The sequence below is a fragment of the Podarcis gaigeae genome (assembly GCF_964106915.1).
Source record: "Podarcis gaigeae genome assembly, chromosome: 16".
NCBI lineage: Eukaryota > Metazoa > Chordata > Lepidosauria > Squamata > Lacertidae > Podarcis > Podarcis gaigeae.
The window spans coordinates 33,147,520-33,167,102 of record NC_139693.1 but is presented as its reverse complement, the minus strand read 5'-3'; the positions used below and the strand labels follow the sequence as shown (position 1 = coordinate 33,167,102).

Genomic DNA, 19,583 nt, shown 5'->3' with positions numbered 1-19,583 from the left:
CAGAGTGTCCCCTTAGAAGCAAATGTTTTGGAAAAATGGGGAATTGATCTAGTGGGCCCCTTACCAAAAACCCGCTCAGGAAAGCAGTATCTATGTGTGATCATTGATTATGCCTCTCGTTATGTGTATGCCACAAGTTTGACCAATACCTCTGCTAATAGTCTGGTTAAGGCTTTAATTTCTGCCTTTTGTTCCCTAGGAATTCCTAAGGTTTTGGTGAGCGATTTGGGAACTAATTTTATGGCTAAGGTCACCCAAGAGGTTTTGCGTTTGTCTGAGGTGCGCCATCATACCTCTATTGCTTATCAACATCAAGGAAATGGGTTGGTGGAAAGAGTGCAAAAGACCTTGGTTCAAATGCTGCGCAAGTATGCCCTGGCCCATGGTTCCAGTTGGGACCAAGATTTGCCTTTGGTGGTGGCTGCTTACAATGATGCCCATCAAAGAAGCCTTGGGTTTGCACCTAACCAGCTAATTTTTGGAAGGCTTCTGAATACCCCCCTCTCAATGCTTCGAAAAGAGTGGGAAGGTTCAGAGGAAGAGATAAAACTGCCTTCTGTCAGTGAGTACTTTGCTCAACTAAAAGGAACTCTAGCCGACGTTTGGCAATTGGCCAAAGAGAATTTAGAGAATGCCCGATTAGAACAAAAAAGAGTACATGATGCCAGAGCGGTGTGCAAACAGTTTGAGGTGGGAGATCAAGTATGGATTTTAAGACCGTCTCGCCCCCACAAGTTAGATGTGAAATGGCAAGGTCCTGGTGTTGTGGAAGCAAGGCTGAGTCCTGTGCGTTACCTTGTAAGTTGCAAGGAATTGCACCCTACTGCTCGCGAGTATCATGTTAATTCCTTGAAAGAATGTGTTGAACAAAAGATCTCTGTACTGGCCATTACGCGTAGTCAGGAAGAGGTGCCTGCTTCGCCTGTGGATCTTTTAACTGAGTACAAACAGGCTGGAAGCATTTCTGATGTATTGCAGTTGCCGAGTTTAAGTGAGACTCAGGCTAAAGAGCTTTATGAGGCACTGCAACCCTATAGCAACACTTTCAGCACCAAACCTGGTAAGACTCATCTGGCTCAGCATCATTTTGTCACGGGGGACGCCCCCCCTATTTCCTCATGTCCTTATCGGGTCGGTGAGGCACATGCGCAGAATATTGAAACTGAGCTGAAAGAAATGCTGGAGTTGGGAGTTATAGAACCTAGTAAAAGTGCTTGGGCTTCGCCCATAGTGCTGGTTCCAAAACCCGACGGATCCATTCGTTTTTGCGTGGACTATCGGAAAATTAATTTAGTCACTGTTCCTGATGTGTTTCCTTTGCCTAGAATTGACACATTGATTGAGAAGCTGGGACGGGCGAAATTCATCACAGTCATGGATTTGACGAAAGGTTATTGGCAAATCCCGCTGTCCCCAGAAGCTTCTGAGAAGTCTGCCTTTGTCACTCATGTAGGCTTGTACCAGTTCAAAGTGTTGCCGTTTGGATTGCGAAATGCTCCCGCAGCCTTCCAACGGCTAATTAATTCCTTGATTCATGACCTAAATGAGTTTTGCTGTGCTTATTTGGATGACCTGGCAATATTTTCTGAGACATGGCCAGAACATCTTAAACATGTGCAGAGAGTTTTGGCCCGGTTGCAGGAGGCAAACCTGACTGTTAAAATATCTAAATGTCAGTTTGCCCAAGGAGAAGTGGTGTATTTGGGATTTAGAGTGGGGTCGGGAAACATCAAGACCTTAGAGGCCAAGGTGCAGTGTATTCAAGATTGGCCTCGCCCCATCGTGAAAAAGGATGTACAGTCTTTTATAGGGTTGGTTAATTACTACCGACGCTTCGTTAATCACTTCTCAACTCTAGCTGCACCTCTTACTAACCTTTGTAAGAAATCCCTGCCAGTCAAAGTAAATTGGACTGAGGAGTGTCAGAGGGCTTTTGATTTGTTAAAGCACGCCCTTATGAGCTCCCAAGTCATGCTGGCTCCTGATCAGAGACGTCCGTTTGTAGTGCAAACTGATGCCAGTCAAACAGGGCTAGGAGCAGTTTTGCTTCAAGAAGATGAAGAAGGGAATTGGCGTCCTGTGGTTTACTTAAGTAAAAAGTTGTCCACTGCTGAACAAAATTATTCAACCATAGAGAAAGAGTGTTTTGCTTTGGTCTGGGCCCTAACCAAACTGCGGCCTTATCTGTGGGGTAACACCTTTGAGGTTCAAACGGACCATTCTCCCCTGTGTTGGTTGGAAAGGGTAAAATCATCCAATCAGAAACTGCTTAGGTGGAGTATGGCCCTTCAAGATTTTCAGTTTAATGTCACTCACATTGCAGGAAAAAACAACGTTGTTGCTGATACTTTGTCTAGAATGTACCAATCTGTGCCATGAAACTGTGTAAATATCGGATTAAGGGGGTGCTGCTAGTGATGTATGGTTTTAAAAGCTGCTAAAGCCCCCTGGACCGGATGATCTACCTCAGTGTGTAAATAATTTTCTTTGATGAAATTAGGGGACTTTACCCTTAATTTCATTCTAGAGGGGAGGGTGTAGTAAAGTAGGAATATTTAGAAAATTATTCTTTGGCCAAGCAAAAGAGAGTGAGGCCTTGTGGGAGTTTCATCAGCCACAAGGACCCTGGGAAAGGAATTGTGTATCTTTAAAATTCTAGACAACTGACTCCTCAGCTGAAAGGTTTATTAGAACCCAGGATGTCTTGATTAATGAAGGATCTAACACCTGAGTTCAATGATGTAAACATCCCCCCTCCCAGTGTTGTTATCTGCCCTTGAATTGCCTGGGAATGTGTCTCTGGCGGAAGGGAGGAAACCCTTTGATTTAAAAGTTTGAATTCCAAATTGGCCCAGCTGTCAAGAGGTAAATTGATAGACTAGCAAGCCGATCATTGGTGCATTCAAAAAATAATTTGAGTTTATGATTGGCTTGAAAGTTACGACGCAGGTTGCGAATTGGAAATAAAAGATCAGAGAATCCTCTGCTCTTGGCCTCTCTGCCTTTGCCCTGCAAATCGCAAAGATGCCCGGCTCTATGGTTCCAGCTTAATAGGCCGCTATTCATCTTTTGAAATGGAGATCTTCGATCGTCTTCTACTTGCAGAGGCTTAAAGAACATCAACTATCCTATCTTTGTGTTAGAGTTGTAAGTATGTAATCTTAGTTAGTCTATGTAGCTTTGTTGTTTTCTTACCTGTAACGTTCTAAAAGATGTGCCTGCTATTTTAGCATGTTTCTTATGTTATTTTAAAATAAACATTTTAAAGATGAAACTGTTTTAGTTGTGTGCCTTTCCAAAAGGGAATAGCTAAGTCCTAGCCTTACGCTTGGTTACGCTATACCGTAGAATTTCTGCCTGCAAGTCTGTGGATACAGCTTGTAGAGAAGGGGACAGCCAGGCTAACGGGTCACGACCTTCTCCCTGGGTTGTGATTCTGGATCCCCTGGATCAGAGGGAGTGGTGGCAGCCCTACCGGGTTTTGTTTGTTCTGTTTTGCAAAAACGTATGTTCGTCCGCCAACCCTGTCCTGGGCGTCCTGGTCTGGCCGGAGAGCAGAGACAGGAGAAGGGAGGGGCAAGAGGTTGGGGACGAGCATTACTACAGTTACCCTGGGTCAAAGTGGCTCACCAAGTCTACGGAGTGAAGTCCTCCAAGCTGTGCTACCCAATATCATTTGTGGGTAAAGATCTGGAGATTGAACCTTTGCAATCAGGCTTTGGGAACCACATGCCCAGGCCAAATGCATCCCTTCAGGGCTTTCCCTCTGGCCCTCAGGCCTCTCCATAGACCATGTCCCTCACCAGAGTACATTCCTCACCAGTTGAGTGCTTTTGCTTGGCTGGAATGTGTCCTTGAACTGTGATATTACCTCTTGCTTGCCTGAACAAGGAATGGCTGGTGCAAAATAAAATAATAATAATAAAAGGATCTTTCCAGTAGCATCTTAGAGACCAACTAAGATTGTTGTTGGTATGCACACTTCTTCAGATACACGTAATCTCTGCCATCTACTAGTGCAAGGGCTCTTGTACTGTGAAACAGCAAACATTAGATATAGCCCATTATACTTCAACTCTGTGCATGTCAGAAATTGTTCTGCTTTCACCGGGGTTTGTGACCATATAATAAAATTTGCATTATATTAAAATTTAAGGGAAATCCACCTTAAGCTGCCTTTGCCTGCGATGTTCACTCTGCTTAGAACTCGGCACACATCATCCGCCTCCGTGGCTTCTCCATTCATCCTCCTTTCATTAATCTCTTTCACATATCAAAACATGACACTCTAGGGAAACTTTAAATAGACCTGTCCCTCTAAATGAAGCTGAGGCCAGGCAAATGGGACCCCCTCAGATATTTTCTCTCCCTGCTTTTAACACTTTCCCAGACGTGTTGGCAAATACACAAAACTGCTTTTGATGGTGAGGAAGTGCGAAAGCGATTCTGTGAAATGGGGACAGGATTGAACCGAGAAAAGAGGAGAGGAGATGGGAGATTGACAGTCAGTGCCATCCCTGACCTAGTTGTAAGCAAGAAGGCAGCCAGGCGGAGGCAGGCGGAGGTTGGTAGGGCAGTGCCCTCTTTACACTAATGGACTAGTGTGATGGCCTGGGAATCGGATTCAGAGGCTGAACCTGAGGAATCCCAGCCTGCACAGCAGACACCAGCTGAATCCGCTCTGGCTCCGGAGGTGATCAAGGACCCATTGCCTGCAGGTGCTCCTCTCCCAGCCCTGTCAGGGGAAGGTGAGGTTGCCTCTGGGTCCAGTAACCCTCCAGTCTCTCCGGAGCTGCAGAGGCTCAGGGCAGAGAGGCGGAGGGAGCTAAGTTCTCGCAGGAGGAGTGCTCGCCTTAAGGCCAGGAGAGGCGAGTCACCTGTGGACTGGAGCCGCCCTATGCCTCTGAGGAGATAAAGGCCAGCCAGCCCTGTCCCAGGTTGTGGGAGCAACATCGTTGGTAACCTGTTCCTGCCGGCACCCTGACCTGCTCTCCTGCCAGAGTTCCTGACCACGCCCGACTCCTCATTTTGGACCTCACTTTGCCCCTGAAGGACAGCCTCCATACCCTCGACCTAGGGCCGGACTCAGACCACGCCGCACAGTAACCCCCCTCCACGGACCAGCACAACTAGCCTCTTCTGCCTTTACGTACAAACACAGTGTCTGCTTCCAGCAAGGCAAAGGTCTCTACATGCCAGCTTCTTTCCCAGCCACACTTCTTGGGAGGTCAGATAACTATTTGACATCCCGTGTTCCCATAGACAACCCAGAAAGTTCTGTGGGCCTAGCATTTGTGCTTAAACAACAAAGACTCCGTACTTTGGAGCCACACCGTACTTTGAAAAAAAATATAAGAAGCTGCAAATTAGGCAGGGTCAAATTAAAGACAAATTTGTCCCCCATCCTTAGGCTCACAAGTGTAATTAGCTGCCAGAGCATGTCTGGTCCTTATTAGGCAACTGTCAGAGGGAGACAAGAATGTTTGGAAAAATGGGTTTGTGGTGGCCTGTCCGCCCCTAAAATAGGGTTAGCCAAAGTGGTGCTCTCCAGATGTTTCTGAACCTCAGTTCCCATCATCCCTCACCATTGGTCACGCTGCCTGGGATTCCAACAACGTCTGGAGGCCACACAAGGCTTACAATTTACCCCACAGGCTGCACTACCTTATGAAATTGTATTTTGAAATGTCATGCATGGCTCTCCAGAAATTTCAGGGCACCCATCAGCTGGGACTGATGGGAGGTGGAATTCAACAATGTCTGGAGGGCCACAGCTTCAACAACAACTTTAAAGGAGAACAAAGGACATTGTCGGATGGAGCCAAGAACGTACAGGGTGAGGCTGCAAGAGGTTCCTAATGGTTTAGGCCAGTCTTTCCCAGGCATGGGTCACCAGATGTTGTTGAACTACAACTCCCATGAGCACCATCCAGTATGAGCAATGGTCAGAGATGATGGGAATTGTAATCTAACAATGTAGGAAAATAGGAAACTGACTTATACTGAGTTAGGTCATTGGTCCATGGAACTCAGTATTGTCTGCACTGCCAGACAGGAACTGTCCAGGGTCTTGAGACAGCCCTACCAGCGGATGCCTGAAGTTGATTCTGGGACCTTTGGTGTGCAGAGCAGAAGCTCCATCACTGAGCTACAGCCCTTCCTAATCTGGGTCCCATGGTTGGGAAGACTATATTGGGCTTGGATACAGATTTGTGACATTCAGAGATGCTTGCTGTCCAGCATTGCAGTTCACCAGCCTGTGGAAGAGCCAGATGGGTGCATTAGTCATGCGGGCCAAGTGTCTGCACATTTTTACAAACACAGAAGTGACTTGTATGCCTTTAAAACATAATAGGAGACAGTGACCTTTCTTTTAAATAGATGGGATTGATCTGAGTGCACGCTGAGGCTTTCAGAAACTACTACGTTATCAGCTAATACAACAAAAGGGAGAGTTCAGAGTTTAAATTCAGCATAGGTAAACCGTGAGACTATTATAAAAGACGGTGGCAGAAAGGGGGACTAATGATAATAATAATAGAGCAACGACTGTTCAAAGGAGCATGAAATCTCTTTATTCTAAAGCAGGAAAACCAAACCAAGAACAAAGCCAAGCCAGTCTACACAAACACACAAATACACACACAAGGGGCTGTGCCCCTGCTCACTCTGCTTGCCACTCCCCTCACATTCACCCCACAGATGTTCCCCTTCCCACCTCATGCAACAACCACACTCACTTTCCACCTTCCTAACCCCATTTCTGAAGCCACTTCTCTCTTCTCTTTGTCAGCCCTGAATTGCACCCGCGTTTTCACCTTCACCCTCATGTCCAGGCTGCCTCCTCCTCCTGCTCTCTCCTATTCTGCAGCCCCCTTTGCACATGCACCTCATGCAGACATACGTATAAGTATATTTCAGATGAATAGAATCAAGCCTGGCTCCTTGTGCTTGCTTTACTACAAAAATGGGGGAACCTGCGTCTCTCCAGATATTGTGGCATCCCTGGGGAGTTGGCATTCAATGAGATCTGGAGGGCCACAGGTCCCCCACCTTTAATTAGAGACATGGCTGGTGCAGAAAAGAGACAGCGTCTTCCTTTTGGAGGATCACAGCTTCCCCACCATGTCCTCAAGCACCCCCATCATTTCACTGGAACTCTACTTTTGTCTCTGGGCCCTTGATCCCTGGTCTTCCAGGTGTGCAGCCAGTTCCACTGTTTATTGACCCTCATGGGCTGGTCTTCTCCTTCCTCCTTGGAGAGGAGCCAAAGATCAGGAGGAGTAAAGGGGGGGGGAGTGCAGCTCATTGCTCCTGATGGCTGGCACACTCCAGCTGATGGAAAGAGCACTTTACTAGGATGATTAACAGCCACACCGTAAAAAGATGGCTCATAAACTCTTTCTATTAGGTCAAATCATAAAGTATGCTTTTAATGTTTATACGCTCCCTTTTCTAAACAATCAAGGGCATCTGTAGCTTCCGCTAATAAGGGGACTTATATAAGGCTTGTCAGGCACTCTGGTTATTTTTAATGAGTCAGGGGAGTAAATAACCCACAGTTTGTTAGAGCTATTGATTTCTGTCTCTTTAACCCTCTCCAGTTCTGCTTGCCTTTGGATAAGCTCAGGCACGAAAGACTGAAGGGCCATGGTGCAGTCACAGAGCACATGTTTCGCATGTAGAGTGTCCCAGGTCCAAATCTCGGCAACTGTTCGAAGCCGATCCATTAGAGTGAATGGGACACTGCCTTCTTACTATAACCAGTCCAGGAGACGGCCCTGGCTGTCACCTCCTTCATCTCCGTTTTGTATAACTCAGCAGGGAGGATTAGAATGCCTGCCATTGGCTCTGATTCTGTCTACTGTGGGCCTCCCTGTGTCCGGCCCTACCAGTCCAAAAGTGCACCAGCCACCATTGCTGGCAACTCTGGTGAAGGCTGGGAACATTCCCTGTCTTAAATCCTGGATATCTATTTCCAAGCAGTGCAGACAGTGCAATAGTGTGGCTCAGTAGAAGGCAGCTTCTGATCTTGCCAAGTCCCCAAAAGCAACTTTCAGATCCCTTGGGTGGTATTTAGCGAACGTTTACTCACGACAGGCCCACCAAAATCAATGGTCCCTAATGGAGTAATGTTCATTCACTTCCATGGCTCTGAGTAAAGCCTGAATACCACCCTGTGTGGGCAAATCCTGTAGCAATCATGCAAATGGTAGCGAAATGTGCAAATTTATTTGTAGAATGTATCCAGCTTGCGATGGAGAGGGGCAAGGAGTTGGGAGCACACAGATGTTTTGCCCCCTTGGAACTTCTTAGGGCCATGGTTCCCAACATGGGGCACATGCCCCACAAGGGGGCAATTTGATTTTTAAGGGGGGCAATTCAAGAATGAGTTATTAACAGTTAATGGCCTTTTAGGCTTCCTCCATGTGAATAGGAATTCACTTTTTGAATAATAAGAATTATATGTCACAGGGGTGGGCATCAGGATTTTAGAGGTGCTTAGGTGGGGCATAAAGGGACGTGGGTGGCGCTGTGGGTAAAACCTCAGCGCCTAGGACTTGCCGATCGTCAGGTCGGCGGTTCGAATCCCCGCGGTGGGCTGTGCTCCCGTCTTACGGTCCCAGCGCCTGCCAACCTAGCAGTTCGAAAGCACCCCCGGGTGCAAGTAGGTAAATAGGGACCTCTTACTAGCGGGAAGGTAAACAGCGTTTCTGTGAGCTGCGCTGGCTCGCCAGATACAGCTTGTCATGCTGGCCACGTGACCTGGAAGTGTCTTTGGACAGCGCTGGCCCCTGGCCTCTTAAGTGAGAAGGGTGCACAACCCCAGAGTCGGACACGACTGGCCCGTACGGGCAGGGGTACCTTTACCTTTACCTTTTAGGTGGGGCATGACTAAAAAAGCTTGGGAACCACTGTCTTAGGGGGATTGGAACAGAACAGGTACATGCGACAGTGTTCTCCCCACTTGAGTATGTCCAGCAATAGGTATTCAGAGATGTTCAGTGGGGTTTCTTGTCCCCACTCCCGGCCTTCACTCAACAATCAGTGATGGCAGCTTTTGGCACTGAGTGGCACAAGAACATAAGAAGAATCCTGCTGGATCAGACTAGTGGCCCATCTAGTCTAGCTTGCAGTTCTCATGGTAGCCAACCAGATGCCTGTGGGAAGCCTGCAAGCTGGACGTGAGAACAACAACATGCTCCCATGATGAATAGCCGGTAACTGGCATTCAGAGGCATACTGTCTCCAACACATCAGTTTGCATTTCTCTGTGCAACTGGATTTCTTATGGACAGTGCCAATCCTGAATGTATTGGATTTGTGACCATTATGCTCAACTTCCTTCAGTAGCAGTAAAGCTCTGCCGGATGAAATGCAATTGCCTCTGGTCTATTTTGTGGGGAATCCTGCAACATGTTTATGGTTTTACTCTGCTAACTATACGTTGGAGTTTTGCTCTGGGTCGATATTGAGTAGAATATATGACACAACATAGCCTTCATGTGGTCACTGATAGCCTCAGCCTCCATGCATTGGTCAAATTGGTTGGTTCTTCTTCCTCAGTTTAATTTCAGCTGGAAATGCAGGTTTTGCGATGTAGGTGGTATTCAGAAAGGTTAGAAATGTTCTTCTAATTAATGAGACTAAATGTACAAAGGGCTAGCAACTTAAAACTGGCTCTTTATCAGGGAATGAATTTGGGATCTTTGCCATGTGCTCTGCTACTGAGCATGGTTCCTTATGCACCTGCAGACACAGACTGTCCTGACAGCTGGAAAACAACAAAAAAAGCTTATCTGAAATAAATGTTACTGTTTAAAAAGGATTTGGAGGGTCACCAGGCAATATTCTAATCAAATCAGTCTCATTAATTAGACAGGATTCTCTGATTCCAGTTGATTAAAATTATTTCAACAAAGGTTTATCAGACCTAACAAAACCAAGCAGAAGCCTTCTGTTTTCTCTTCAGCAGAAAAATAATGTTAATTAGTAAAGGCATTTTCAAGCATTATTAAGCATTTGCTAATAATTTTTAGCTCCTATCAGCCTTTGCTTTCTCTTCCCCACTCCCCGTGATATTGTAGCTCTGAACTATTCTTGCATGAGAACCTGAGAAATGCAGCCTTCAGTTTAAGGGAAGGAATAAGTTGCAGTCCCAACCCACACACGCCTGTAGGGCTCTTCAGGGTGGCAGAGCAACTGCACATCCTCACAGTGGCTGAAACAGAAGCTGGGGAAGCAGGATAACTGGGTCCTCTCTCTGAACCAGCACCCAGGTGGCAGAGCAGTTGAATACAAGTCATGCCCAAAGTTGCCAAGCTACACCAGTGAGTCTGGCTCAGAATCCAATGGATCCCAGACCAGATTCACCTCACAAGACTGGGAATGGATTCACCCATGTTCAGGACTGAAACCATCCTAGTCTTTAATACTAGCATTGCAGTTTGCAGCCACAATGGGACTAAGGAAATTGGGGATGCTTCTGACATTTTCCGCATCAGATTTTTGGAGTGTCTGCCCTTGTGACAGGATCTGCTGGGTAGGTGTACAGCTCACCCAGTGGCAAACCTTTGAGGTTCAGGCGGCATCCTGGACAAAGACCTGAGGGCCACATGGAGAAGCTTGGTGGGCTGCATTTGACCCTCAGGGGACTGAGGTTCCCTACTATTGGTATACAGCACAATCCTCTTAATCTCAAGGTCACGGGTTCAAGCCCCACATTGGGCAAAAAGTTTCCTGCATTACAGGGGGTTGGACTAGATGGCCCTTGTGGTCCCTTCCAACTCTATGTTTCTATGAAAACTGTGGGATTTGAAACACAAGAGCAGTCAAGTACAACATCTCTAGAGTGGACATAAAAGGGGGTGTCTGGACCAGCCAGTCAGAACTTCCTGTTTCTCCTAAGATGGGACAGACTTCCTCTGCATGTGGCTAGAGGTGGGCGTGGCCTCACCTGTGCAGGTAACAAAAGCATAGGTCTGGCCACCATCTCTTTCTCTCTGACTACATTCATCAAAGAAGCAACATCTGCTTAGCCTAAGATGCTCTCTTGGCTTCCAGTCAAGAGAGGACAAAGGAGCTGTCTCCTTATGGGATAGTTTCCAGGTACAGTATATTACTTTTCTAAGCTAAGTCTGCCTTCTGGGATTCAATTGTGAACAGAATGTGTGAGTAAACTCTTTTTAAACTTTTATAGAAGACTGTGTCATGTCTTATCTTTTTATGAGGGACTGAATGGGAATTACCGAAAGGAAGCTTATTATAGAGGCTTTAACGAGCCTGAGCAAATGCATCCGCTGTACAAGTTTTAAAAGGGGAATGTTACTCTGCTAAATTGTGGAACTTGTTAACACAAGTTGGAAAGGATATAATCAAACAATATATCTTCTCCTGCATCTCTGAACATTCCCACAAAAACTACATCTATGAAGCTCCCTCATCCAATCCACCATTGTGGGCCAACTTAAATTAGGCTGAATGCTATAGGTCCTCCTCCCTAGCTATAGTCAACCAATACCTAACTTAGGGCTCCTGATTCCAGATTGCTGTTAGGGGTCATCAGTATCAGGCATCTGCCAAAGTCCATACCACATTGGTGATAATCTCAAAAGCCCTTTAGTCCCTTCTCTCTCTCTTATCTTGGAAGACCTAGGAGAACCAGCACTCTGGAAAGTAGAACTGATTGGGCTAAGAAAGACTATCAAGCTGATGAGCAGCACCAACAGTGGCAAAGGGGAGTAGAACCCCATCATAGCATGCATCCTGCCCATGTCCCTCCCAAAAAAACCTGGGGGATTCATACCCACCTGCTGCCCAACCCTAAGGACCAAAACATAACCTATCCTTTAATGCAGGCATAGGCAAACTCCGGCCCTCCAGATGTTTGGGACTACAATTCCAATCATCCCTGACCACTGGTCCTGTTAGCTAGGGAAGATGGGAATTGTCCCAAACATCTGGAGGGCTGGAATTTGCCTATGCCTGGTTTAATGTGTCGCAGCCTACTTCTTTAAAAGTGCTGACCACTGATACATCATCCTGCTACCTTCAAGGAGACATTTAGCAGCAGCTCTGAGAAAAAAAGTCACAGCAAGCAATCTTGAATATGCTAAGCCCGGTCTACGCCAGGGAGTTGGATGAAAGCTGACAGGCGCCAAATTTAGCTGCTCCGACTCTCTGGCAGCAATTTGAGAGTCAGATGCATCCAGCCACATTCTCCAGAGGCATTTGCCCCAACTGTTTCTATGATGCTGCTAGACCCCAGAACCAGTCCCTCTGGAACAGCCCTCTGCTCAACATCTACGTTTCAGCACAATTGCATCTTCCAGGGCTCCAGGGCTTGGCTTTTGCTCACTAATTATGTATCAGCCTTTGGCTGCTGTGCCAGGCATCTACAGTCATGCACACCTCAAGGTAGCTGCCCAACTGGAAGTAATTCTCTGGGTGCAAGTAGGACCGGGGGGAGAACTGCAGAGTTGCACACACATCTGCACGCAAAGCATCCCGTTCATTTCAGCTGGAGGAAATGCAGCCCCCCCACCTCCACATTAAGAAAGGAGCTGTCAGAAAAGTGCTACGTGAGGTTCTTAAGAGCCCCAGGTTGTCTCTTCCTGTCAGAGACCGCTGGTGGGAAATTTGCCACTTGAGTTTAGATACCCTTCTTTTTCATAGTGGCCTGCCAACAGACCACACAGTTTTCTGTAGTATATTGGTTCCTTCCCTATAACTTTGCACTTCTTTCTCCGTCTCGGTCTCTCCCTTTCCTGGCTCACCACTGTGCTTACCAACCCAGACATGGTTCCATATCCTTCCCTGCAACTTCCTCCTTCATTGGAATCCTTCTGTTCTATGACGTATTTTTTCCGTTTTCCTTTCCTTTCTTCTCATTCTGTCTTCATACTGCAAAGCCTCGACCGACTCATTCCCAGTCTCTGTTCCTAGAGCCTAGGGACCCTTCCTCACTGCTGCTGCTGCATCCTGATGTTTATGCAGATGCTGGGAGCATCTGGGGAATCCTCTCGCTTCACTGTCATCACATCACTTCCAGCCAGCCTGCTTCTTCATTGAGTTGGGCCAGAGGAGAAGCAATGTGGATGGCAGCGGTAGCCTCTTCATTTTCCCATCAGCTGCTACCAGGAGGTTCCTTGGGTAGTAACTGGAGTGGCTTTTTTAGAAAGGTTAACCCAAAGATTTTTTTCAGCTCATCAAAAACAAGGCACCAAAATTCTCTAATCTTTCCACCACATGTCCACCACATATGATAGATGTCTCCTTTACTTTCCCCACACTTCCAACAGTTGTTTGCTATGTTTTTGTACATCTTTGAGAGCTTTGATGGGGTTAGATACCACCTATATTGCATCTTTAACATGTTTTCTTTAATGTTATAACATGCCGTAAACTTCATAGTTGTTTTCCAGAGGTTTTCCCACTCATTCAGCATTTTAGGGTGTCCAATATCTTGAGCCCATCTAATTATAACTGCCTTAACCTCCTCCTCCTCGACTTCCTAGTCAAGGAAGAGTTGGTACATCTTTGATATTATCTTTGTATTATTATTCACTATTTCCTTCTTAAATTTAGAGGGTTCGATAGCAAATCCATTCTTCTTATCCTGTTAAAATGTCTCATAGAGTTGATGACATTCCAGCCAGCTGTTGTGCGGCTGCCATCATATGAAAAGCTAAAGGTAAAGGTAAAGGTACCCCTGCCCGTATGGGCCAGTCATGTCCAACTCTAGGGTTGTGCGCCCATCTCACTTGGCCCGGGGGCCAGCGCTGTCCGGAGACACTTCCGGGTCACGTGGCCAGCGTGACGAAGCTGCTGTGGCGAGCCAGCACCAGCGCAGCACACGGAAACTCCGTTTACCTTCCTGCTATAAAGCGGTACCTATTTATCTACTTGCACTTAGGGGTGCTTTCGACCTTCCAGGTGGGCAGGAGCTGGGACCAAAAGACGGGAGCTCACCCCGCCGCGGGGATTCAAACCACCCACCATGCAAGTGGCAAGCCCTAGGCACTGAGGTTTTACCCACAGCGCCACCCACGTCCCTTATGGAAAGCTAGGAGTGAACATATCTTGGGCAACAGTTCTTGAGATCCCGAAAGACTCTGCTGACACAGACTAGTCACTGAACTCCTCTTGACCCCAAATAACTATAATAGTTCTTTGCTAATAGCTGAGACATTACCTGGACAGCAACAGGATTTACTGACTTTTGACTTCTGGGTTGTAAGGTCAGCTGATGATTCCTGCTCTCGCCTCTTGTTCAGTGACTGCCCCCTGACCCATTTCTGGCAGTATCATGTGAACCAATCTATATTTCCCATTTTAGGTGCATGGAGCCTCTGTCTGGCACCTCCTTGTTATGTTTGGTCCCTAATTATCATTCCAAGGAGCTCAGGGAAGCACACAGAGCTGTTCTGCTCTAACCTTACAACATTCATTGCAAGGTAGAGATAGTGACTTGCCCAAGTGAGTTTTATAGGTGATCAGGAAATGGGATCTTGGCTTTCTCAGTTGAAACCCATGACTACTCTGATGTCTCACAGTCTGTTTCTAGACAGATTTATTTGGAACTGATCCCCCCTGACTCCAGTCCCATTTACTCCCTAGCTGCATGTTGTGCTTGTGATCACCACCATAAAGCAATTGAAACAGTCAATGGTCAAGCAGGCTCAAATAATGAGTTAACACCGAAAGGCCTAGTCCGAGCAAGGCTAAATCATTAAGCTGAGAGCTCTTATCTCTTCAAGCCCTACTTGATATACAGTCCGCAAAGCCAATAATGTGTCACTCACCCTCATACCAAGTTCAATGTTTTCTCCCCCATAAACTTCCATTCCAGGGTCAAGAAGGCCGATCTCACCAAAGTACTCTCTGTCCACCACAAACGAACAACCAATCATGGCTGGTGTCCTGTTGATGAGGGGAAACAAGGACAAACGAAGGACAAAGGGTTCAAACAATGCACCTCTGGAATAGCAGCAACAATTTATGCAATTTGTATACAGCCCTTTATCAAAAGATCCCAGAGTGATGTACAAGATTAAAAACACATTACAGAACATCAATGATAAAACCATATACTTCTTACCATGTTTTTACCTCCCCCCGACACTTTCACAGGCTATTGATTAATAGCCATGGGGCCTGGGTAAAGAGGAAAGTTTTTGCCTGGCTTCTAAAGACATGTAATGATGGTGCCTTTGACTGTGTCGACCACAGCAAACTATGGCAAGCTCTTAAAGAAATGGGAGTGCCTGATCACCTCATCTGTCTCCTGAGAAATCTCTATGTGGGACAAGAAGCTACAGTTAGAACTGGATATGGAACAACTGATTGGTTCCAAATTGGGAAAGGAGTACGACAAGGCTGTATATTGTCTCCCTGCTTATTTAACTTATATGCAGAATTCATCATGCGAAAGGCTGGGCTGGATGAATCCCAAGCCGGAATTAAGATCACCGGAAGAAATATCAACAACCTCAGATATGCAGATGACACAACATTGATGGCAGAAAGTGAGGAGGAATTAAAGAACCTTTTGTTGAGGGTGAAAGAGGAGAGCGCAAAATATGGTCTGAAGCTCAACATCAAAAAACGAAGATCATGGCCACTGGTCCCATCACCTCCTGGCAAATAGAAGGAGAAGAAATGGAGGCAGTGAGAGATTTTATTTTCTTGGGCTCCATGATCACCACAGATGGCGACAGCAGCCACGAAATTAAGAGACGCCTGCTTCTTGGGAGGAAAGCAATGACAAACCTAGATAGCATCTTAAAAAGTAGAGACATCACCTTGCCAACAAAGGTCTGTATAGTAAAAGCTATGGTTTTCCCAGTAGTGATGTATGGAAGGGAGAGCTGGACCATAAAGAAGGCAGATCGCCGAAGAATTGATTCTTTTGAATTATGGTGCTGGAGGAGACTCTTGAGAGTCCCATGGACTGCAAGAAGAACAAACCGATCCATTCTTAAGGAAATCAGCCCTGAGTGCTCACTGGAAGGACAGATTGTGAAGCTGAGGCTCCAATACTTTGGCCACCTCATGAGAAGAGAAGACTCCCTGGAAAAGACCCTGATGTTGAGAAAGATGGAGGGCACAAGGAGAAGGGGATGTCAGAGGACGAGATGGTTGGACAGTGTCTTCGAAGCTACAAACATGAGTCTGACCAAACTGCGGGAGGCAGTGGAAGACAGAAGTGCCTGGCGTGCTCTGGTCCATGGGGTCACGAAGAGTCGGACACGACTAAACGACTAAACAACAACAACAACAATGATGGTGCCAAACAAGCCTCTCTGGGGAGAGCATTCCACAATCGGGGAGCCACCACAGAAAAGGCCCTCTCTAAGAAAGGAGGGGCATATTCAAACAAACCCACGTCACACCATGTGATGTCAAAATGAACTTCATATCCATGCATCATATAATTTACATAATTTACATATAAACACACACGGAGCACTGCAACATGACTTCCCCTCTCTCTCTAGCATCAGACAGCAAAGAGAAAGAACAAAGGACAATAGTCCCACTTCACGGAACACAGTAACACAAACATCCTGTCTCCGTCACTTCCCACTTTGTGGGGTCAAAACATACACCGTCATGTGAAAGACAACAATCCCATGACTGCAATCATGGAGCAGGAATTCTAACAACACCCACCCACCCACCCAGTCAATGTGAGTCAGCAAAAACCTAACTCTAGATTTGAAAGGGCTCAGGAGTAGATAATCTGCTTTGTAAGCAGAAGGTCTCAAGTTCAATCCAGGGCTGGGAAAGGCAACCTGCATAGAGAGCTGCTGCCAGCCAGTTTAGACAATGGCACTGAGCTAGATGGCAGCTTCCTATATTCCACTGCAATGTGAAAACAGTGCAGTCCTTCCCATGTCTATTCAGAAGGAAGTTAAATTGACTTGCTACAATGTAAGTGAGTTTAGGACAGGGGACAGCAAACTTTTTCAGCAGGGGGCTTGTCCACTGTTCCTCAGACCTTGTGGGGGGCTGGACTATATTTTGAAGGGGGGGGAAATGTACAAATTCCTATGCCCCACAAATAACCCAGAGATGCATTTTAAATAAAAGGACACATTCTATTCATGTAAAAACATGCTGATTCCCAGACCACCGATGGACCATATTTAGAAGGCGATTGGGCCAGATCCGGCCCCTGGGCCTTGGTTTGCCTACCCATGGTTTAGATTAGAAGGTCCTGGCAGCTCCTTCTATCCAAATACAAGCCACTCTGATACATTTGTGAGCCAGTGTGGTGTAGTGGTTAGGAGTGGTGGACTCATAATCTGGTGAACCGAGTTCGATTCCCCGCTCCTCCACATGCAGCTGCTGGGTGACCTTGGGCCAGTCACACTTCTCTGAAGTCTCTCAGCCCCACTCACCTCACAGAATGTTTGTTGTGGGGGAGGAAGGGAAAGGAGAATGTTAGCCACTTTGAGACTCCTTTGGATAGTGATAAAGCGGGATATCAAATCCAAACTACATTTGGGGAGAGAGCATTGCTGAGAAGAAGACGACATGTTTTGCATATAGAAGGTCCTGGGTGCAATCTTTAGCATCCTTAGCTTTTTTGAAAAAGAACAGACAGATAGCAGGTGACAGGAGAGGATAGCTACCTGAGACCCTGACTGTGATTTGGTTTGTGTATTGTTTTGGAAAGCTCAAGTTACATAGGTACATCAGCCCTTGAACTCAAACGGAATTTAATTTCTTCTCTATCCCTACTCTGAAGAGAGAGGCTCCAAAAGAGAACTACGAAAATGCCAACACAGCCCTTGTAAACAGCCAGCCTTGGTCCAAAAACAATGAGAGCATTAGAGCTCCATTACCCCTTTATTCAAGCAATGATTCAATTCATTCCTTTATTAGATGTCGGTTGTAAAACTTCCCTTAATGGAACTTTATTACCGCCTTAAAAAATAAAAAGAAGGAAAGAGAGAAAGAAAAGAACAGCAGCTTTCTTACCAGGGAAGTAATATTTTACCAACATGCAGCAAACATTCTAATCAATTTGCCTTGTGTTTAATAATAATAAAAAAATGCACGGAGGACTGATAAATTGAATCAGAGATCCTCCTGCCAAGTCTATTGTGGCTTCTAATGACAATAAAAATAATAACGATCAAGCAAAGTTCTGAAATAAACTTCAATGCATACAAAAGGAAGCTGCAATCTGGCTCATCTTGCGTGTTTATATCTGATGCCTGGTGTTGCTCCTGCTTGAAAATGGAGCACGAAAGAAAACCAGCAATACTCAGAGGAATTCAATGGGACTTACTCACAGCTAAGTATTTACAGAATTGCTGCCCAAGGCTGGAAGGCAGGGATAGAAACCTGTGGCCTCCAGATGTGGTAGAGTACCCCTCTTTTCACCCCTTCATGGATCACTGCCTTGCCATGACGAAGGGACTTGAATAACTCAAGAAGCTATGAACTATGCCGTGCAGGGCACCCAAGATGGACAGGTCATAGTGGAGAGTTTTGACCAAACGTGATCCACCTGGAGGAGGAACCAGCAAGCCACTCCAGTATCCCTGCCAAGAAAACTCCATGGCCGGAGGAGACTCTTGAGAGTCCCATGGATTGCAAGAAGATCAAACCTAATCCATTCTGAAGGAAATAAGCCCTGAGTGCTCACTGGAAGGACAGATTGTGAAGCTGAGGCTCCAATACTTTGGCCACCTCAGGAGAAGAGAAGACTCCCTGGAAAAAACCCTGATGTTGGGAAAGATGGAGGGCACAAGGTGAAGGGGACAACAGAGGATGAGATGGTTGGACAGTGTTCTCGAAGCTACTAAAATGAGTTTGACCAACGGCAGGAGGCAGTGGAAGACAGGCATGCCTGGCGTGCTCTGGTCCATGGGGTCACGAAGAGTCGGACACGACTAAACGACTAAACAACAACAACATTCCTCTTTTCAACCCTGACAACTGGCCATGCTGGCAAGGATTTTCCCTCTCATCATTACCCCTGCTCCAAGCCAAGCCTAAATCATTTTTGCTAAATCATTTTGGGAGTCATGGTTATCCTGTTCATCTGATTTCAGTGGGACTTAAACACAGCATTCACTGGGCTGAGGCCTGTCATTCTGCAAGCTGGGGTTCTTGTTGCTGCTGCAGCAGTTGTGGATGATAATCCCCATTTGCAAAATGCCTTTCCTGGCAAGGTGTGTCTGCCTGCCTGCCTCATTATTGACTATTGACCATTATTGACATAATGACATAAAGAAGAAGAAGCTGTTGTTGTTCCTAGTCTTTGGCCAAGCAGGAATTGTGAGCTTCTGCTTTCCCCTCCTTGGTGGTGGGGTATCCCATGAAAGGAATCCACAGGGAAGTGTTTCTCTCCATAGATCCACACGGGGGCTGGGGGCCAGTGGCAGAGCTTCAAGCTCTGGCTTGGGGGCGGAGAGCAGGGGAGGGCATGGCTGGCTTGCATCCTGGGGGGGGTGGCATGTGTCCTGGGGGTGTGGCATGTGTCCTGGGGGCGTGGTGGCCTGTGGGGGTGTGGCACCCAGTATGGGGGGGAGCTGCAATGGCACCCCACCAAGATCGTGCCACCG

The 19,583-nt window shown here is 46.6% G+C and overlaps 1 protein-coding gene across 2 annotated transcripts in view; it reads right to left on the bottom strand.

Annotated features, from left to right (window-relative positions):
* The window catches only part of GALNT9 (polypeptide N-acetylgalactosaminyltransferase 9), a 204,495-nt gene that overhangs the window by 85,498 nt on the left and 99,414 nt on the right, over window positions 1-19,583 (bottom strand). For both annotated transcript variants that reach the window (XM_083717305.1, XM_083717306.1), the window contains one exon: window positions 14,805-14,922. In XM_083717305.1, the coding sequence (XP_083573431.1) occupies window positions 14,805-14,922 (118 nt within the window). The remainder of the gene's footprint in view (window positions 1-14,804; window positions 14,923-19,583) is intronic.